This window comes from Notolepis coatsorum (genome assembly GCF_963971535.1).
Source record: "Notolepis coatsorum genome assembly, chromosome: 12".
In the NCBI taxonomy this organism is placed as follows: domain Eukaryota; kingdom Metazoa; phylum Chordata; class Actinopteri; order Aulopiformes; family Paralepididae; genus Notolepis; species Notolepis coatsorum.
This window is the reverse complement of record NC_140176.1, coordinates 41,944,381-41,964,304: the sequence shown is the minus strand read 5'-3', so window position 1 is coordinate 41,964,304 and position 19,924 is coordinate 41,944,381. Positions and strand designations below refer to the sequence as shown.

The following is a 19,924-nucleotide window of genomic DNA, read 5'->3' as shown; positions in this document are numbered from 1 at the left end:
TCGAATAGTCTAATAATCGATCGAAAGGAGCCGTAGCGACTGCCAACCTCTTAGTCAAATGCAAAAAATATATATAATAATAATAATAATATTATTTTTTTATATTTATTTTATTTTTATTTTGTATTTTTTTGGGATCATTCTTTCCAAAAGCAAAGAGGCCTAGAAGCGTGGCTAACACTAATGGCGCGCATACCAGCGAGGCTAACTGCCTAAGAAAACGGGCACAGAGGCACTGAAAGAGGATTTCACCCGTCTAATGAACACACTAGACAAATATCAAGATGTATCAGTGGACCAATTGCATGCTTTCGCAGAGGACACGAAGCCTTCAGTCGGCTCCTTCAGACATTAAGCACCCCCCCACAGCCCAAATGGAATGATACAAAAGAAATTATATATAAACGACTGTGACATCGTCACCTTGAACTTCGATGCCCCGAGGGAGTTCCGAACCCGTGGTCTCCCACACCGCGGGCAACAGCACAGACTGCTATACCAAGAAGTGAACTCACTGCTTTGCAACGTGTTTATGTGTCTTTTAAGGGTGAGAGTGAGTTTAACCCACAGCACCGCTACTCGCCCCAGTCACTTCACAACATCTGAAGTCCATCGTGAGCTTCGTGGTACCATCCGTTACACATATATATATATATATATATATATATACATATACATATACATATATATATATTTATAATAAAGAAAAATTATAATAATTGCATTCGGGGGGGTAGTCGACTACCAGTCGACTATCGTAACATTTTGGCCAATCAAAGTCGACTATACAAATCCTTAGTCGGAGACAGGCCTAAACCATAGTTACACTGTTGCACCGCATCACGGCTCATCTTGTCGTCGTCGCCCCCCCCCCCCCCCCCCCCGCAGCTGTGAGCAGAGCCATAGAGCACGCTTTCTCAAAACTTCTCAAGTCAGGGACCCCAAAAGAGATGTTCTTGTTTTCTCTCCGTGGGACCCAGGCTCGCTGAAGCACATCACAAACACATTACTACTGTTGGAAGAATTTTGGGTCACCGACCCATAGATTAAGAAACCAGGACATGGATCACATTATAGACACACTACACTACACTACCTGGAACCAGAGGGGGGCGATGCGGGGTGCGACCGGGCCCCCCCCCCCCGTGACAACCGCTTAGCTCACCTTATCTGTAGGTCCAGGATGATCTGACGCGTGTCCACATTCTCTGTGTAAACCTTGACCCCGTTCACTCTCAGGGGCTGGAAGGAAGCAGAGGAAACGATTACAACCACCACTCCGCCATATACGTAAATGGTGCATTTATATAGAGCTTTTATTTATAGTCAAGTGTCTTGCTCAAGGGACACTTCGACACGCTGCACCGGGAATCGAACCGGGAACCTCCGGATTACCAGATGACTGCTCTACTTCTATCTCTACGTGGTTAGCATAATGGTGACCCCAATGATGACCCCACATGGAAACTAACACACACACACACACACACACACACACACACACACACACACACACACACACACGTACGTCTTGGCACAGTTACAGCAGCGCTACATTGCACCTTACCATTCCAAGTAGGCCGAAAGGATAATTAGGAGGAGCATTAGTTCCTGTTGAGCGAGAACGAGGAGAGAGTCCTACTTACTTGGTCTCCCATGTTTATCTTGCTGAAGCAGAAGGTGCTGAGGCTGCTGTTGGCCTGCTTCACCGCCGGCTCGATCGTCTCGCGAAACAGCTTCTCCACGACCTGGGAGATGTAAGGCCACATCTGTCTCACCGTCTGCAGGGGAGAGGGAGGGAGGGAGAGAGAGAGGGAGAGAGGGAGAGAGGGAGAGAGAGAGAGAGAGAGAGAGAGGGAGAGAGAGAGAGAGAGAGAGGGTTCAATGGGTTCTTCTATCCCCAGTCCGTCAGGATGCTCAATGACTCTATGCAGCACTAACCCATCCATCTACATCCACATGCACACACTCACTTTAAATACTCACCTTTAACATTCACTTTAGACACTACACCATATTTATCTATTTATTACAACAAGATTTGCACTACATCCATTTTAAAAAGTTAGCATTTTTTTGTATCTACTTTTTCTGTGATTTTTCTCCCCATCCCAATTTACCTCTCGTGCCAATTCTCCCTCCCCTGTCCTGATCGTTGCTCACATATGCCCCCCACTGGCCGGTTGTAGGGAGGATAGAAGCCTTGCATCACATGTCCCCTCCGATACATGTGGAGGCAGCCTGTCACATCTTTTCACCTGCCAGCGCGGACTCTCATTTGGCGAGGAGTAACGTGTGGGAGGCTCACACTGCCCCCGCCATTTTTCCTGACTTTGCTGTGCAGGCACCCCAACCGACCTGTAGGAGTCGCTGTTCACAACGACCAGACTACCACCCTTCGACTTCCCACCCGCTAACTCTGCCAATTGAGTTAGTATGACGGCCGGCCCAAGCCGGAGGCAACGCCGACAGCCGGATTCAAAAGTTAGCATTTTTGTACCTCATTGTGTTGTACTTTAGCTTGTATATTGTATATTTGGTATAGTGTTTGGACTTTATTCGTTTGACTTTTTACTGTATGAAACACATTCTCAGGGGGCTCATACAGAACCAAGCATTTGACTGTAATGAACATTGTACTTTATACGTGACAAATAAAACAAAACTTGAACTTGGTTGGTTGGTGGGCTGGCTGGCAGGCCAGAGCCCGGGCTGACGGACAGCGTGAAGCCAGACTCTCAGCTCTCCCTCTTGCCTGATCATTGACCTCAGAGGGAGGTGTACGGCCGTCTTGAGTCGTTAACATCAACACTGGCACTGTGTGTTCCTCACCATCAGCTGAGGTATACCCTCAGCCTCCTTTATCCTCAACTACTATCGTTATTCTGAATGCACCCCCTGCTATCCAGAGGAGGGGGGGGGGGACTATAAAATGCATGAGAAAGTATTATTAGGGCTGGGAGATATAGCCAAAAATATCAAATATTTATGAAGGCATTAATGGATTTTTTTCTTCTTTTTTTAAACTTTATTTTTTAGCGTTTATCGCTTTTCTGGTCAAGCATGACCGACAGAAACAGGTTGAAAATGGGATGTAGAGCAGGGGAAGACATTCTGAGAAATTACGGCGGGTCCGGGAATCGAACTCGTGTCCCCCAGATCCGTGACAAGCACGGTTTTCCCCGACGCAGAAATGGCGCCGAGATATGCGGTGAGCTACGGGAGCTCCCCTGCATTAATGGATTTTTAATGGTATTTGATTTTTACAGTGTGATCTTTTTTGTTTTTTGGGAATACACTTGTCATGGTGATACTTTCAAAACAGTCTATTAGCATCCGTGTTACATGGTAGATTTTTAAAATATAATACTGCTGCACTGTGCAATTCAAACATCATAATACTGCATGTTCAACCGAATTATATTCTGAATGTAATTGAGCTTGCCAACGCACCCATTCCATTTTAAGGATTTGAGGCAAGGTGCTCACTCAGTGTACACAAATGAATACTCTAAATAGTACTAAATTAAATAATACTTAATTTAACATAATAATAATACAGTGCTGTGTGTGCACCTTACTGCAGAAGAACTGGAGGCTATTATGTGGGTTAACATAATGCAGTGTGAGTTGTGCTACATCCAAAGAGAGTGGGAGGGACAGATAAGAGGAAGAGAGAGAGAGAGAGAGAGAGAGAGAGAGAGAGAGAGAGAGAGAGAGAGAGAGAGAGAGAGAGAGAGAGAGAGAGAGAGAGAGAGAGAGAGAGATAGAGAAATAGAGAGAGAGGGGGGAAAGGGAGAGATATAGAGAGAGAGAGGGAAAGGGAGAGAGAGCAAAAGAGAGGGGGGAGGGGAGGGAAAGAGAGAGGGGGAGAGGGAAAGAGAGAGAAGGGGAGAGGGATGGAGAGAGAGGAGGGAAAGGGAGAGAGATAGAGAGAGAGGGAAAGGGAGAGAGAGATAGAGAAATAGAGAGAAAGAGAGAGGGGGGAAGGGAAGGGGAAAGGGGAGGGAAAGAGAGAGGGGGAGTGGAAGAGAGGGGGGAAGGGAGGGGGAAAGGGAGAGAGAGGGGAGAGATAGAAAGAGGGGGAAAGGAAGAGAGAAAAAGAGGGGGGAGAGAGAAAGAGGGGGGAGAGAGAGACAGAGAAAGAGAGAGACAGACAGAGAGATAGAGGGGGAGAGAGAGATAGAGGGGGAGAGAGAAAGAGAGAGAGAGAAAATGAGAGAGAGCGAGAAAGAGAGATTAGCAGCACCTTCCATTAATCACAGCTCTCACAGGAGAGAAATGGGCCTGCGCTCCACTACAACAACTTTAAACTTCTGAGTGTTTCATTCATTACCTTGTTGAGCCACTCCACTCGCTCTACATCAGGGAAATGGACCTACAGAGAGAACACAACAGACAATCAATGCATTAGTTATTAAAGACAGATTCCACATTCATAAACATAAGAGGATTACAAAAGCATGGATCAAATAGAAGGATGTGAATAAAGGAAGGCGCGGTTTGTTCCTCTAATACCACCAGCGCCATTACGCCAGGAAACTAAATAGATTCAGACTTTACCAAATTACGCATTAAGTAGCTTTAAAGGTAAAGAAAACAACTTTATCCTACACATTCTTCACCTGCTCAATCACATGCTTTGTTTGAGATCGAGTCTAACACGTTTGCATTGAGCAATGCGGGCCTACAGAAACCTGAGCCGTCATTTTATTAACGCCACTGCAATTACATCCCTGTGTGGATGCATTAACCCCCTTATTATTCACATCTGCCTGTTAGCCCGCGTGACATAATCGAATCCTTGAGACGATCGATGTCTCCAAGCCTGATTATCTAAAGGTATTACCGTTGGAGTGTTGTGTACATTTCATAGCTGAAGGCGGTAGAGGTTGAGTGGTTTTGAGTACGCTCAATATGAGGCTACACTCTGCAAATACATGGTCCAAAGATCTTCAAAATGAACATACACCGCTATGGTTCGTTATCTCAAGGGTCCAAGTTCAATTTAGTCTGAATGAGTGCGTAATTCAATGGTTGAGTGGAAATGGGTCCTTGCTATTATGGGCTGTAACGTGACGACCGCTTAAGACTCGGACATTAAACGGCGTGCTCAAAATGTAACTGGATTTGAGTTTACATGGTTCCAAACTATCAAATATGGCTGGTTAATATGGAGCCACTGGTCAAGTTACCAGTGGTGGAAAGTATTTTTTACTCAAGTACTGTACTTAATAATAATAATAATAATAATAATAATAATAATAATAATAATAATAATTATTATTATTATTATTATCATTATTAACACTTTGAGTGCCAGCCACGAGAAATCTCGTTAGTTCATGCCATGCGTTGAGTGCCAATGACGAGAAATCTAGTTATTTAATCGTTATTTTTTTTATTAGCGATTTCCATTCATTTTTCATCAATCTAGCCTCACGTTACCATTGGGACTGGCTTTGAGCTCGAACAGGGAAAATACCGCCCCCTATCGTCTCCCGGATGGTAATGTACCCATTGGATTGGACTGAATGAAAATGCATGGGGAAAAGAAAATCCGGAATCCACATTTTACTTCTCAGGCATGTAACCCGAGCCGATTGCAGTCATTGTGGTCCCTCAGAACAGCGTGGAATATGTGTTTCGAGCACCCAGTGTTGGAGCAATAAACGCGATCGATATTTGGAATGGCGATCAGGAATTGGAATAATCTTTTTGGTGAACATCTGATCTGATCTGGAATCTATTTTACCAGTCTTGGGGTAATCAGAGTTTTTTTCACATATATCTCAACGTGTCCCCTATATGTGTATGTGTGTGTGTGTGTGTTGATCAGGAAATAGATAATCGATTTTTCAGCCCGCTTCTCTAGCGTGCATAAGTACACATATACTATCGATAATCTAGCGTTTATTTGAAAATTATTCATAAATAGGCCGAAAAATGACAACGTTTGTGTATTCCACTAAAGGGCGATTCCTGCAGAATCTCTTTTTTATGGACATTTCCAAAAACTAGCGTTTTTCAAAATGATATAAAACGGAAATGTACAGATGAAAAAACAATCCGTTTCGTACATGTTGACTGCAAGCAAGTCATTGATAAGCGACGGGCGTATTAGACACATAGCCATAATTTAAGATATAGTTTATGCGTTCGCAAATGTGCTCGTCCTCTCATTGATTAGAGTGGTGGCACTCAAGCGCTAAATCGTGCGCCCCCTGCTGGCACTCAAAGTGTTAAGGACAGTTTCGAGCTACTTGTACTTTATGTGAATATCTTCATTTTAGGGAAATTTATACTTTTACTCCACTACATTTCAAAAGGAAATATTGTACTTTTTACTCCACTACATTTATCTGAACCCATTAGTTACTATAGTTACTTTGAAGAAAAATATTGAAAAAACATGGCAAAAATGTATGAAGATTGCCAACTTCAAGACGATATAATCAGAGCAGCATAACCACATACCACTTTAAACTAACCTTTAATTAGAGCAGCATAACTGGACCACATACCACTTTAACCTAACCTTTAATCAGAGCTGCATAACTGGCATACAAAGCACTGGGATACAAAAACGCTATGTAGAATGCGTACTTTTACTTTAGATAGTACATTCAATAGCAATGAATACTTCTCTACTTTTACTCAAGTAGAATTTGCACTTTTCTTTTTTTAGAGTACTCATTTATGTGGGTATTTATACTTTTACTTAAGTAAAGGAAAGGCATACTTCTTCCACCACTGCAGGTTTGATTGATTGATTGATTGATTGATTGAAAACTTTATTAACAGATTGCAGAATGGGTACAATACAGTACAGCTCAATACACACAATTGTTAAGGGGATGCAGACCAGAGAAAGACTTTCGTCTTGTTTACATCAGGGTCCCCCATTTTAAATTCATCATAACATAATATATGACATACACGACATACAGATAGACAGTTACTGCTACATCTATACATTTATGACATACCAGATTTACAAATACAGTACTGTTTATGATACAAGAAGAGTAAGAGAGTATATACATTTGAGGTTACACACGCAAAGCTCGGCTATGCTAACGCTTGCTCATATTAATGAGGCCTATATGTGTTTATGTACATGTACTGAGCAGGTGTAGCTACCGTTAGCGGTTAACACTTGGACTGCAGCGTTAGACCAGAACATAATATTAACCTTGCGGTTCACATGGCTATTGGCTAAAAGCCTGACAAGCACATTGTCTAAGTCCCCCCAGGGCTCCATAGGGATTACAGCAAGCGGAGTACTGCAGAGTTTAGCACCAGCAACAGGGTGAGAAGAGCTCAGGGCTGGTGATGTACTGTGTGTGTGTGTACACGTGCTTTACGCGCACACACACACACACACACACACACACACACACACACACACACACACACACACACACACACACACACACACACACACACACACACACACACACACACACACACACACACACACACACACACACACACACACACACACACACACACACACACACACACACACACACACACACACACACACACACACACACACACACACACACATACTTTTTATTCATAATGAAGAGAAAGTGAAAGCCCCTCTGTGATGAGAGTTGGCTGGGGATCTGCGGGTGGGGGGGGGGCATTAGCCGCGACAGCTATGAGGGACTGTATGAATGCTAATGTGAGTGTAGAAAGCGCTGGTCCAGCACCACTGTGTGGCAAGCCCACTCCCGGAACAATGAGATGAGTGGGAGGAAACAGGAGTATAAACTCGCAGCCAGATTGCGGCGCCGATAGCTTTTTCACAAGGTGAAAGTGGCCAAGTTATGTCATCTTTAGAGAGCACTCGCCTTGACGTGGCAGGACTATTAAACCTCACACACTGACCTGATTTATTCACACAGAGTAGGTGGAAAGACGGTGTTCGCAAAATGGATCGTCTGCTTAATAAGGCGGCAGACAGTGCTTTCTGAGTTGTCGGGAGAGTAAAAGTTATCGTTCAGAACAGAAGCTAGAAGCTGTGGCCAACAGTGGAGTTAATAATTGAGGGCCGCAAATCTCTCTTAATTACAGTTTAATGACACGCCTTGACAGATTTTCACCTCACACCACTACCACTTGTTTCCTAAGATGTAGGCCTCTGCCCTTGATTGATTGATTGAACATTTTATTAACAGATTGCAGAATGGGTACAATACAGTACAGCTCAATACACACAATTGTTAAGGGGATGCAGACCAGAGAAAGACTTTTGTCTTGTTTACATCAGGGTCCCCCATTTTCAATTCATCATAACATATATGACATACATGACATACAGATAGACAGTACTGCTACATCTATACATGAGAGTGGTTTTGAACGTGGGTAGTGATTACAGCTGTGGGTAGGGCGTTCCACATTGATGTGGCATAATTGCGAAACATGTTTAGTCCCTTGTTTGAGCCGAATCTGGGTTTAACATGATTTGTGGAGCTCCCTCTGGTGTTGTGGTCGTGGTATTCACTGACCTTTGGGAAGTATTTTGACATGTACATGGGTACCTTGGTCGTGTAGTGTATCTTGTAGACCAGGCCCATTGCAAGTTGCTGTACTCTGTCGTCTACTCTAAGCCATCCTAGGTTGTCAAAGTGGGCAGGGGTGAAGTGGGTTCTAGGAGTAAGGTCAAGCAGTATTCTGACCAGTTAGTTTTGAGATGTTTGTAATTTTGTTTTTAGCGCCTTTGAGGTGCTTTGGTACCATGAGGTGCAAGCATAGTCGTAGTACCCTTGAATGAGTGCTCCTGCCAGAGTCTTCAGGGTATTCTTGTTTACCAGAGAGGAGATCCGGTACAAGAATCGAGTTCGTTGGTTGACTCTTTTTATTACATTGGATGCCATTTTGTCACAGGAAAGATTTGCCTCTAAGATGGAACCTAGGTATGTAATTTCATCTTTCCTTGTGACTCACCCACTGTAACTGAGAAGCCGTCGGTCTTGATGAGTTTGTTATTTGAACCCAAGAGAATGGACTCCATTTTACCCAGGTGTAATGATAGCTCTACCACAGGTGACGTGTTGCAGGGCACGCTTGAACCCCTGGACTTAAACACGCTAATTATTGTGGGAGTTATGAGATACATGATGATGGATATGCATGGTGGACTGTGTATATCTGCATGCATGAATTAACATAACCAGGACGTATACTTAAGTCCTGTGCCAACCAGCTAGCCCCGGTGTTCACCGCCATATTTAATCAATCCCTGGCGGAGTCAGTGGTCCCTGCCTGCTTCAAGATGTCTACCATCATCCCTGTACCGAAGAAACCCTCCCCAAGATGTCTCAATGACTACAGACCGGTGGCACTCACCTCTGTGGTCATGAAATGTTTCGAGAGGCTGGTCAAGGACCACATTTGTGCCTCCCTCCCCAGTGATATGGACCCTATGCAATTTGCATACAGGACAAACAGGTCCACTGACGACGCGGTCTCCCAGGTACTGCACAGCACCCTCTCTCACCTTGACCGACAGAAGAGGGGCTATGTGAGACTGTTGTTCATTGACTACATCTCAGCGTTCAACACCATAGTCCCCACCAGACTGGTGGACAAGCTGATCGAGCTGGGTCTGAGCTCCGCCCTGAGCGCCTGGGTACTGGACTCTGAGTGAAAGACCCCAGGCGGTCAGGGTGGGGGGTCAGACCGCCAACACCATCACCCTGAGCATCGGGTCCCCCCAGGGCTGTGTTCTGAGCCCCCTGCTGTACTCACTCTACACACACGATTGTGTGGCCAAGTTCAGCTCCAACTCCATAGTGAAGTTCGCAGACGACACAGTGGTGGTGGGGCTGATCTCGGACAACGACGAGAAGGCCTACCGGGAGGAGGTTGAGGTACTGGAACGCTGGTGCCAGGACAACAGCCTGCTCCTGAACATTGGTAAAACCAAGGAGCTGATCGCGGATTATAGGAGAGGACAGCAGAAGACACACACACCACTGATGATAAACGGGGCTACCGTGGACAGGGTGAGCAGCTTTAAGTACCTGGGGGTCCACATCTCAGAGGATCTGACATGGTCAACACACATAGACACAGTTGTAAAAAAGGCGAAGCAGCGCCTCTACCACCTGAGACAGTTAAGGAAGTTCAGAGTATCGGGGAAGATACTCCAGTCCTTCTACTCCGGAGCTGTAGAGAGCATCTTGACTGGAAACATCACTGCCTGGTATGGAAACAGCACGGCACAGGACAAGAAGGCCCTACAGAGAGTGGTGCGCTCAGCCGAGCGTACCACGGGTATTGCACTACCTCCCCTGCAGGTTCTATACAACAAGAGGTGCAAATCCAGAGCCTGCAGAATAATGAAAGACCCCCACCACCCCAACAACAGCCTGTTCCAGCTGCTGAGGTCAGGCAGACGCCTGCGAACCCCAGCTACTAGGACAGAGAGGCTTAGGCTCAGCTTCTTCCCCCAGGCCATCAGAGCCTTGAACAATGAACACTGAGTGCCACAGAACACTGATCTATCCACACACAAGCACACATGAGCACACACACAACACGCACGCTGTGCACGCTCACACACCAGCAGCCACTTTAACACTTTAACATGAGCAGACACACACTCATGCCGCACACGCCCACACTTATGGCCAAAAATGAAAGGTCACTTTAATATTAGTATAACAACAGTAACAGTGTATTGCACTACCTAAGCTACCTAGCATGTCCTATATGCCCTGTAAATAACTATATACCGAGATGTCCCACCACCATGTTACCTGTTACCTGTTTATTGCATGTTGTTTTTTATTGGATTCTATTACATGTTGTACCACTGTATTGCACATTGTTGCGGGCAAGACCACCCGCATTTCATTGTATACTTGTATGCCGTGACAAATAAAACTCTTGACTTGACTCATCTGCACCTTTGTTTACACTGTTTATTTTTCTCATCTTTTTTTATTCTGAGTTAATTATGTTGTTTACACTGTTATTTTTTCTAAAGATTTTATATACATTATTATGTCTTTCTACTAGTACCCCGCCCATACCAAGGGGATCAATAAAGGAATATCTTATCTCATGTATATGTGAAGATAGCAAGTGTGTGATTATCAATATGTGCATACGGATGTATATGTATGTATACAAATTTGGGCATAATTAGTATGCGAGATATGTGTATGTAGCATGTTCACGGCAGGACTGATACAGACCCCCTATGGATATGTTGATGAACCTGTCAAAATCGACCCTGCCTGAGCTTAAACAATTTTTTAAATGTTTAAAGAAAGAAACATTGATCACACAAAAAGGTATCAGCTGAATGTCAAAAGTATGCGTAAATCACAGTCAGTCAAATAAAAGTGTTGCTTGACAACATGCTCAAAAGAGGCCCTCACCTCAAGCAGTAGATAGGACTATTTCTTGACCACTGCGTTAGGAACTTTGCTTGCGTGTCTAAACAGGACCTTAAAATAAGCCACAGTATCTCTTACTTTCACATTTAATATAGCATCCCCAACAACAAGTGGCCAGTGACTGAAGTCTTGATGTATACACCCAGGGGAAGCAGACTGGAGAGGTAAGCAATATGACCACCGGTACATCATCCTGAGCGCTGGCCGGGGCGGGGGGTGATGGGCCGTCAACTCTTTATCATCTCAATTAAAGACCCATTCACATTCTGGCTAGTAGAGAAAATAGTGTACAAACTTGGCCAAATCACTAGAAAAACATTAGGAAAATACTAAACACTGCACGGACTCTGGTACCGTGTGTTACTACGGTTTGGACCATGTGTACCATCATCACTATTAGTAGGACTGTCTGATTGAATCCTGCCACTCACTACTGTTCACCACTACTACTGTTATCACTATTGTCATTATTACTTGCACTATGTTCTATTAATTCACAGCCATAATAACAACAGCAGTATACATCCCACCGCAAGCCGATACCGCCAGAGCTCTGGCAGACCTACAGGACTATTTGAACCAGCACCAAAACAAACACCCAGACGCGGCTATGATTGTAGCCGGCGACTTCAATAAGGCTAATTTAAAAGAAAGTTATGCCAAACTTTTACCAACATATCAAATGCACCACTAGGGGGGAATACGTTGGATCACTGCTACACCCCTTTCAAACAGGGCTATAAGGCAGTACGAGCACCTCCGCTAGGTAAATCTGACCACGACGCCATCTTTCTTTTGCCCGGCTACAAACAGAGAGCCTGTGAGGCTGTTGTGTCGCGAGAGGTGAAGCAGTGGTCCGAGAGCTCAGAGGCCACGCTACAAGACGCACTGGATGACGTCGACTGGGGCATGCTCCGGTCGAGCTCCAGTGACGTCAGTGAATATGCGGATGTTGTAGTCAGTTTCATAACAACGTTAGCCGACAACATTGTCCCCACGAAGAAGGTGCAGTTTTCCCAAACCAGAAACCGTGGGTGGACAACTCCATCCGAGTGGCCCTGAATGCTCGTACCGCTGCTTACAACTCGGGCCGAGCATCGGGATGGAAGAGTACAAGGTAGCAGCCTATATGCTACGCAAAGAGGTTCGAGCTGCAAAATGGCCATATGCGAACAAGATGGGGATAACACAGAACGACACGAGAGGCTTATGGCCGGGATAACTGATTATAAAGTCAGCCCCCCCTCAATAGTGAGTGCCGATGCCTCTCTCATGGATGAACTCAACTCCTTTTACGCCAGGTTTGGGGCGAGCAGTGGCAACGGTAGCTCACCGGCTAACGGGGCCACTGACACGCCGGCTGCCACGGGAGGGGAGGGTTCATCCGCGGGGGACACACACTCTCTCATTGACGGAACACAGCGTGAGATTAGCGTTCATGGGAGTAAATACTCGGAAAGCTGCAGGCCCAGATGGGATAACAGGACGAATACTAAAGTCCTGTGCAAATCAGCTGGCCCCAGTATTTACATCCATATTCAATTTATCCCTGGCTGAGTCCGTGGTCCCTGCCTGCTTCAAAATGTCCACTATAATCCCTGTACCAAAAAACTCCTCTCCAGCAGGCCTAAATGACTACAGACCGGTGGCACTCTATGCACACCTCTGTGGTCATGAAATGCTTTGAGAGGCTGGTCAAGGATCACATCTGTGCCTCTCTCCCTAGTAACATGGACCCACTGCAGTTCGCATATAGGACAAACAGGTCCACTGACGATGCGGTCTCCCAAGTACTACACAACACACTATCTCACCTTGACAGTCAGAAGGGGGGCTATGTGAGATTGCTGTTCATTGACTATAGTTCAGCTTTCAACACCATAGTCCCCACCAGACTGGTTGACAAGCTGATCGATCTGGGTCTGAGCGCCTGGATCCTGGACTTTAAGTGACAGGCCACAGGCGGTCAGGGTGGGGGGGTCATACCTCCAGCAAAATCACCCTGAGTATCGGGTCCCCCCAGGGCTGCGTTCTGAGCCCCCTGTTGTATTCACTGTACACACATGACTGTGTGGCCAGTTCCAGCTCCAACTCCATAGTGAAGTTTGCGGATGACACAGTGGTGGTGGGGCTGATCTCTAACAATGGCAAGAAGGCCTATCGGGAGGAGGTTGATGAACTGGCACGCTGGTGCCGGGATAACAGCCTACTCCTGAACATTGGTAAAACCAAAGAGCTGATCGTGTATTTTAGGAGAATACAGGAGGGGGGACACACTCCACTGTGGATAAACGGGGCTATCGTGGACAGGGTGAGCAGTTTCAAGTACCTGGGCTGGGAGTCCACATCACAGAGGACCTGACATGTTCAACACACATATATTCTGTGGTGAAAAAGGCGAAACAGCGCCTCTATCACCTGAGACAGCTAAGGAAGTTCAGAGTATCGGGGAAGATACTCCACTCACTCCTTCTATTCCGGGGCTGTAGAGAGCATTCTGACTGGAAGCATCACTGCCTGGTTTGGAAACAGCACAGCACAGAACAGGAAGGCACTCCAAAGAGTGGTGCGCTCAGCAGAGCGTACTACGGGTATTGCACTACCACCCCTGCAGGACTTATATAACAGGAGGTGCAAATCCAGAGCCTGCAGAATAATGAAAGACCCCCACCACCCCAACAACAGCCTGTTCAAGCTGCTGCGATCAGGCAAGCGTCTATGGACACACGCTGCGAGAACAGAGAGACTCCGGCTCAGCTTCTTCCCCCAGGTTATCAGAACACTGAACTCTCCACTCACAAGTACACATGAGCACACACACACACACACACACACAGCTAAAACAATCACTTTAAACAAAATGTCACTTTAAAAAATGGAAAGTCACTTTAAAGGAAGGAGGTACTGTATAGTATAGTTGCGATACATTAAGAGTTAAAATTGGAAATTGTATATTGTATAGTAGTGTACATAGGAACCAGTTTCTGAGGAATTTAGCGTGTCTTTTTTTATCATGCATATCTTGTGTCTTACCTATTTTATGACCACCCGCATTTCACTGTATGCCTACAGTGCAGTATGTGACAAATAAACCTCTTGATTCTTGATATTACCCATGTACCCATCCCCCCATGCTTCTATGCCACTTGAATTTCCCCAAAGAGGATTAATAAAGGAACACTCGACTTGACTAGCGTACCGGGATTGTAAAGTTCCCTCCCTGGGAACAGTGCTTCATACTTCTGCCTATATACTGTATTTTATCTTAGTACTTTTTATCATGTCTATTTTATTATCCATTCTATTTTATTCTATTATTATTTGTATTTTTTTGCACAATCAAGGCGGGCATGTCTCACTACATGTCTCATGTATGTATGTGACGAATAAATCTCTTGAATCTTGAATGTGCATACTTAACGAGACTGGAAGAACTAGCCTAAGAGGAAAATGTAGATTGGAAGATCACTGGAAGATCAATGGTCTGATATGTTGCTGCGATGAGAGGCTGCAGAGCTGGTGCAGCTGCAACAACCTGGAGCTCAATGCTCAAAAGACAGTGGAGATGGTAGTGGACTTCAGGAGGAAAGCAGCCCTGCCCCCTCCCATCATACTGGGAGGCACTCAGGTGGCCTCCGTGGAGTCATGCCGATTCCTTGGCATGACCATCTCCCGGGATTTGAAGTGGGAGCTCAACATCACGGGCCTGCTCAAGAAGGCCATGGGGAGGATGTTCTTCCTCCGGCAGTTGAACAAATATACACAGCCATCATTGAGTCCATCCTCACCCACTCCATCATCTCCTGGTTCCCCGCTGCAGCGGCAAAAGATCTCGCCAAGCTGCAGCGGGTGATTCGCTCCGCGGAGAGGGTGATCGGCTGTCCCCTGCCCTCCCTCAGGTCCCTGCACGACTCCAGGGCGCTGAAGAGGGCGAGGAAGATCATGGCCGACCCCTCCCACCCCGGTCACAGCCTCTTCACCCTGCTCCCCTCTGGGAGAAGGCTGAGGATCCCAAAGGCTGTGAAAGCTCGTCACAGACTGAGCTTCTTCCCCTCAGCCGCCAGGCTGATCAATGCCTCAGGTCCCCCCCCCCTCTGCCCCCAAGTGACACTGGCACATTGACACTGACTGCACTGCACTAGTCCTCACTGGAACTCTGCACTCTTCACTTTATATATATATATGTATTTTATTGATTAATCCTCCACTGCACTGTTTTTTTGTCCTGTGTCTGTGTTGGTGTTTGTCGTTTACTGTGAAAAAAGAGAGGAATTAAATGCATACACTGTATTGCTGCAACAATTACCAATGTGTTTTACACAAATGGCCTAATATAGGAATCTGAATCTGAATCTGACAACACCCGTGAGTGCCGTGACCCTACCACACACACACTACCACACACCCACACAAACATGGACACAAAGTGTCATAGATGCGACGCATTCTTGTATAGTGGACTGGAAAGTGCCATGCTGGTGAGCCGCCACAAGGGGCAGAGTGGCTAAGTGTGAGTGAGTGAGTGAGTGAGTGAGTGAGTGAGTGAGTGAGTGAGTGAGTGAGTGAGTGAGTGAGTGAGTGAGTGAGTGAGTGAGTGAGTGAGTGAGTGAGTGAGTTAGTTAGTGACATTGCCGATCATAGAGGTGCTTTGCATCTTTAAAAGAATTAATACATAAATAAAAAGATTAATTTATAAAAAGAAAACTGCAACTAAATAAAAAGGTGTACTTCATAATGTGACTTGCTGTTTGTGTTGAAGCACAGGATCAATGCTAGCCATCAGCGGTGTTGTTGTGCTGCTTTTGGAAGTGAGCGCTTGCGTCTCTACATGTGGTTTATCTGACTTGCAAATACTATTTAATTATCTTAACCTCGCTTCCTCTCCTTCTCCTTTTAGTGGCCTCAAGTTGTTGTGTCAGCGGGTCTGGCGTTTCACTGCCCCCTCATAGTGGCTATAAACATCAGACCACACAGCCCACCACAGGCCAGAGGAGCGCCGCTCACTATGATATGATATACAACAGTCCTCGTATACAGGTAGTTACGGTCGCCGGATACTCCCTCTGGGCAGGCGGGAGACGTACTAAAGAATAGAATTAAGTAGTCGAGGCTTAATGGAGCCACTAGTCTGCTCCCGGCTGCCCTTGGGGGGGAAGGACGACGGGATGGGTTAATCGCAGAGACGAATCGCATACATGCATTGCATGCATGCCAATTAATGACCTCTGAGCAGGTCCTAAATTATTTATTATTAATTTATAGTCTCCGGCTGGTCTCTCTCTCTCTCTCTCTCGCTCTCTCTCTCTCTCTATAGTGGATAGTATTAGACTGCCTTTGGCGCGCGCTCTGTGAGGCTGAGCTGATGAACCTTGAGTAATATTGACAGAATCATAAGGTGGCAGTTTAAAAAGGTAACTGCCGTGCATATATTAGTTTAGCCTGTCACGCTTTAACTGCCCCATCGAGCTTCCATTCCATAGGCCAAGCGTCGTTGCTCTCCCCCCGTGACATCGGTAGTCCTCGGCACAACGGTCCTTGCTCTCTTTGTGCCCAAATGCTGACAATGCGTTTTCTGAGACTCTTCTCGCAAGATGTCAAAGAGTCTCGGAGGTGGATCACGAGTCATATGACTCGGTGACAATGGCAAATGTGTGATAAAAATAGAGAGAACATTGGTTATAACCCCCCCCCCCCCCCCCCCCCATCACCAGTTTAGCAGTGACATTGTGAGCTGAAGGACAGGAGTCGGATGGCCTGATCAAAAGGAATATGTGCACTTTGGGCCGTCTTACAGACTGGTTTACCAGTGGCCTGTCTCCTTCAGTTAGTTACAGGGCTGGATCTAGTCCCTCAGGGGTCGTCGTCGTCCGCCAGCCACCCCCCCCCCCCCCCCCCCCCCCCCACACACACACACATTTGCTGACAATAAACAAAGGCTCAAGTCAACAACATTAAAGTATTTGGGGAGGAGGCAGGTTTACCTGCTGCTGCTCCCAGTCACTCTTGTGTCATTTCCTCCGCCTCTTTTTGTAACCTACTATTGCTTCTAGCAGTGGTGGAAAGTAACTAAGTATGTTTTTTTCTTCTCACTTAAGTACAATTTCGAGCTACTTGTACTTTACATGAGTATTTATATTTTTGTGAATTTTATACTTTTGCACATTTCGTCGAAAGAGTGCGTAAACGAATTTAACAGTTGAGCGGAAATGGGTCCTTGCTATTATGGGCCGTAATGTGACGACCGCTTAAGACTCGGACATTAAATGACCACAAAATGTAACTGGATTTGAGTTTACATGGTTCCAAATGATCAAATATCTGACTGGTTATGACCTTTAATATGGAGCCACGGGTCAGGTTACCAGTGGTGGAAAGTAACTAAGTATTTCTTTACTCAAGTACTGTACTTTCTTGTACTTTACGTGAGTATTTTCCTTTTAGGGAAATGTATACTTTTACTCCACTAGATTTTAAAGGAGGTGTTGTACTTTTTACTCCACTACATTTATCTGAACCCATCAGTTACCAGTTACATTGAAGAAAAGTATTTTGCATAGAAAATATGGCAAGAATTGATGAAGATGATGTACTTTCAAATCTGAAGCCTAGTGAATTAACTATTTGAAGTCAACTTCAAGAGGACATAATCAGAGCAGCATAACTGGACCATACCACTTTAACATAACCTTTAGACGTCAGTGGATGGAGGTTTGAACGCTCCCAAGCATTGGAATATGCAAACGTCATGTAGAATGCATAGTTTTACTTTAGATACTTAAGTACATTCAATAGCAAATACTTCTCTACTTTTACGTAGAATTTGAATGGAGGACTTTTTTTTTTACCAGAGTACTCATTTATCTGGGTATTTCTACTTTTACTTAAGTAAAGGACCTGTGTACTTCTTCCACCACTGGCTTCTAGGTCATCCTCGCTACACCGTGTCAACATTTAAGATGTCTGACACAAGGAGGGGGTCGGGGGCCCTGGGCGACATGTCCTCATAGTGGCTCTGGTTCATTTGTTGACGATTCGATTTCCAGGGTCTTAGTAGATTATTATAAAAAAAAAAAAAAAAATATATATATATATATATATATATATATATATTTTTTTTACAAATATGGTCAAAGAGAGACCAGCTGACCTGGATGTACATGGTCTCTTTAACGGTTCCAATGAACACCTGTTTACCGTTTGGCTGAAACCTGTGAGCCTTTTCTATTTATTTTCTTTATCTTTTCCATACTCACTCCCCTCCCAACAAGTGTGCATTGGAACCGCTTAAGAGACCACGTGCATCATGCCAGTTACAGTAGGGTGCCTTGTGTATACTGTTTACTTTTACTCATAGTATATATTTAGATTCAAATTCTTTATTGCTTATATGTATTGTAATATATAATATAACCAATAGGGAATACAGACCCTCATCTGCACCTTTGTTTACGCTGTTTATTTTTCTCATATTTCTATATTCAGATCTAATTCTATTGCGTATATTTATGTATTTCTTCTATTACCTTGCCCATACCTGCACCTCCCCCCTCCCCCATGCTGGTATGACACCCAAGTTTTACCAAGGGGATCAATAAAGGAACATCTTATCTTAAACCACCAGGTAAGCATGCCTCTTCTTGCCCTTAGTATTTTGTTCATTCTGAACCCACCAAGAACACCTTGGGACGTAACATTCGATCCACGCACAGCAGTTTGTATAATTTTCGTATCCCTTTTTTTTATGATGATTTGGTTTGTCCTTTAGGCTACGTTCACACTGCAAGCCTTAGCGCTCAATTCTGATTTATAGCTCGGATCGATTCCCGCTCCTCCCGGGCAGCGTGCCGAAGTGTCCTTGAGCAAGACACTTAACCCCTGATTGCTCCCGATGAGCAGTTTGGCACCTTGCATGGTTGCCCCCGCCATCTGTGTGTGAATGTGTGAGTGGATGGGTAAAATGTGAGGAACAAATTGTAAAGCTCTTTGGATAAAAGCGCTATATTAAAAAAAGTTGAATGCAGTGGAGGCCAGCCAATTAAAACAAATCAGACCTATACTGGTATCGAGCCCAGCTCTCTGCGATGCTTCCGGCTTGGCCAGCCGTCGTACTAACACAATTGGCAGTGTTAGAGGGTGGGAAAGCCGAGGGGGGGGGGGGGGGTCCTGGTCGTTGTAAAACAGCGACTCCTACAGTTCGGTCAGGGCGCCTGCTCAGAGAGGAAAGGATCTAAGGGGGGTAGTGTGATCCTTCCACACGTTACACCCTCTCAGTGAGAGTCCGCGCTGCCAGCTGAAAAGAAGCAGTTGATTGGCTACACATGTGTCGGAGGAAGCACGTTATAGCCTCCACTCTCCCAGACCGACTGTAGGGGGTAGGTGCGCAGCGACCAGGAAGGGGATTGGGAATTGGCATAACGACTAACATTGGGATGGGAGAAAAATGGAGGAAAAAGGAGGGGGGAAAAGATCAAATTTTTTATTTTTTTTTATAAATCAGACTT

At 45.3% G+C, this 19,924-nt stretch overlaps 1 protein-coding gene across 1 annotated transcript in view; it reads right to left on the bottom strand.

Moving 5' to 3' along the window:
- Positions 1-19,924, bottom strand: part of esyt2b (extended synaptotagmin-like protein 2b) — a gene marked incomplete at its 5' end in the record, with an annotated part of 88,317 nt that overhangs the window by 64,473 nt on the left and 3,920 nt on the right. Inside the window, 3 exon segments of the mRNA XM_084325817.1 lie at positions 1,166-1,242; positions 1,647-1,781; positions 4,337-4,378. Coding sequence (XP_084181943.1) covers positions 1,166-1,242; positions 1,647-1,781; positions 4,337-4,378 — 254 coding nt within the window.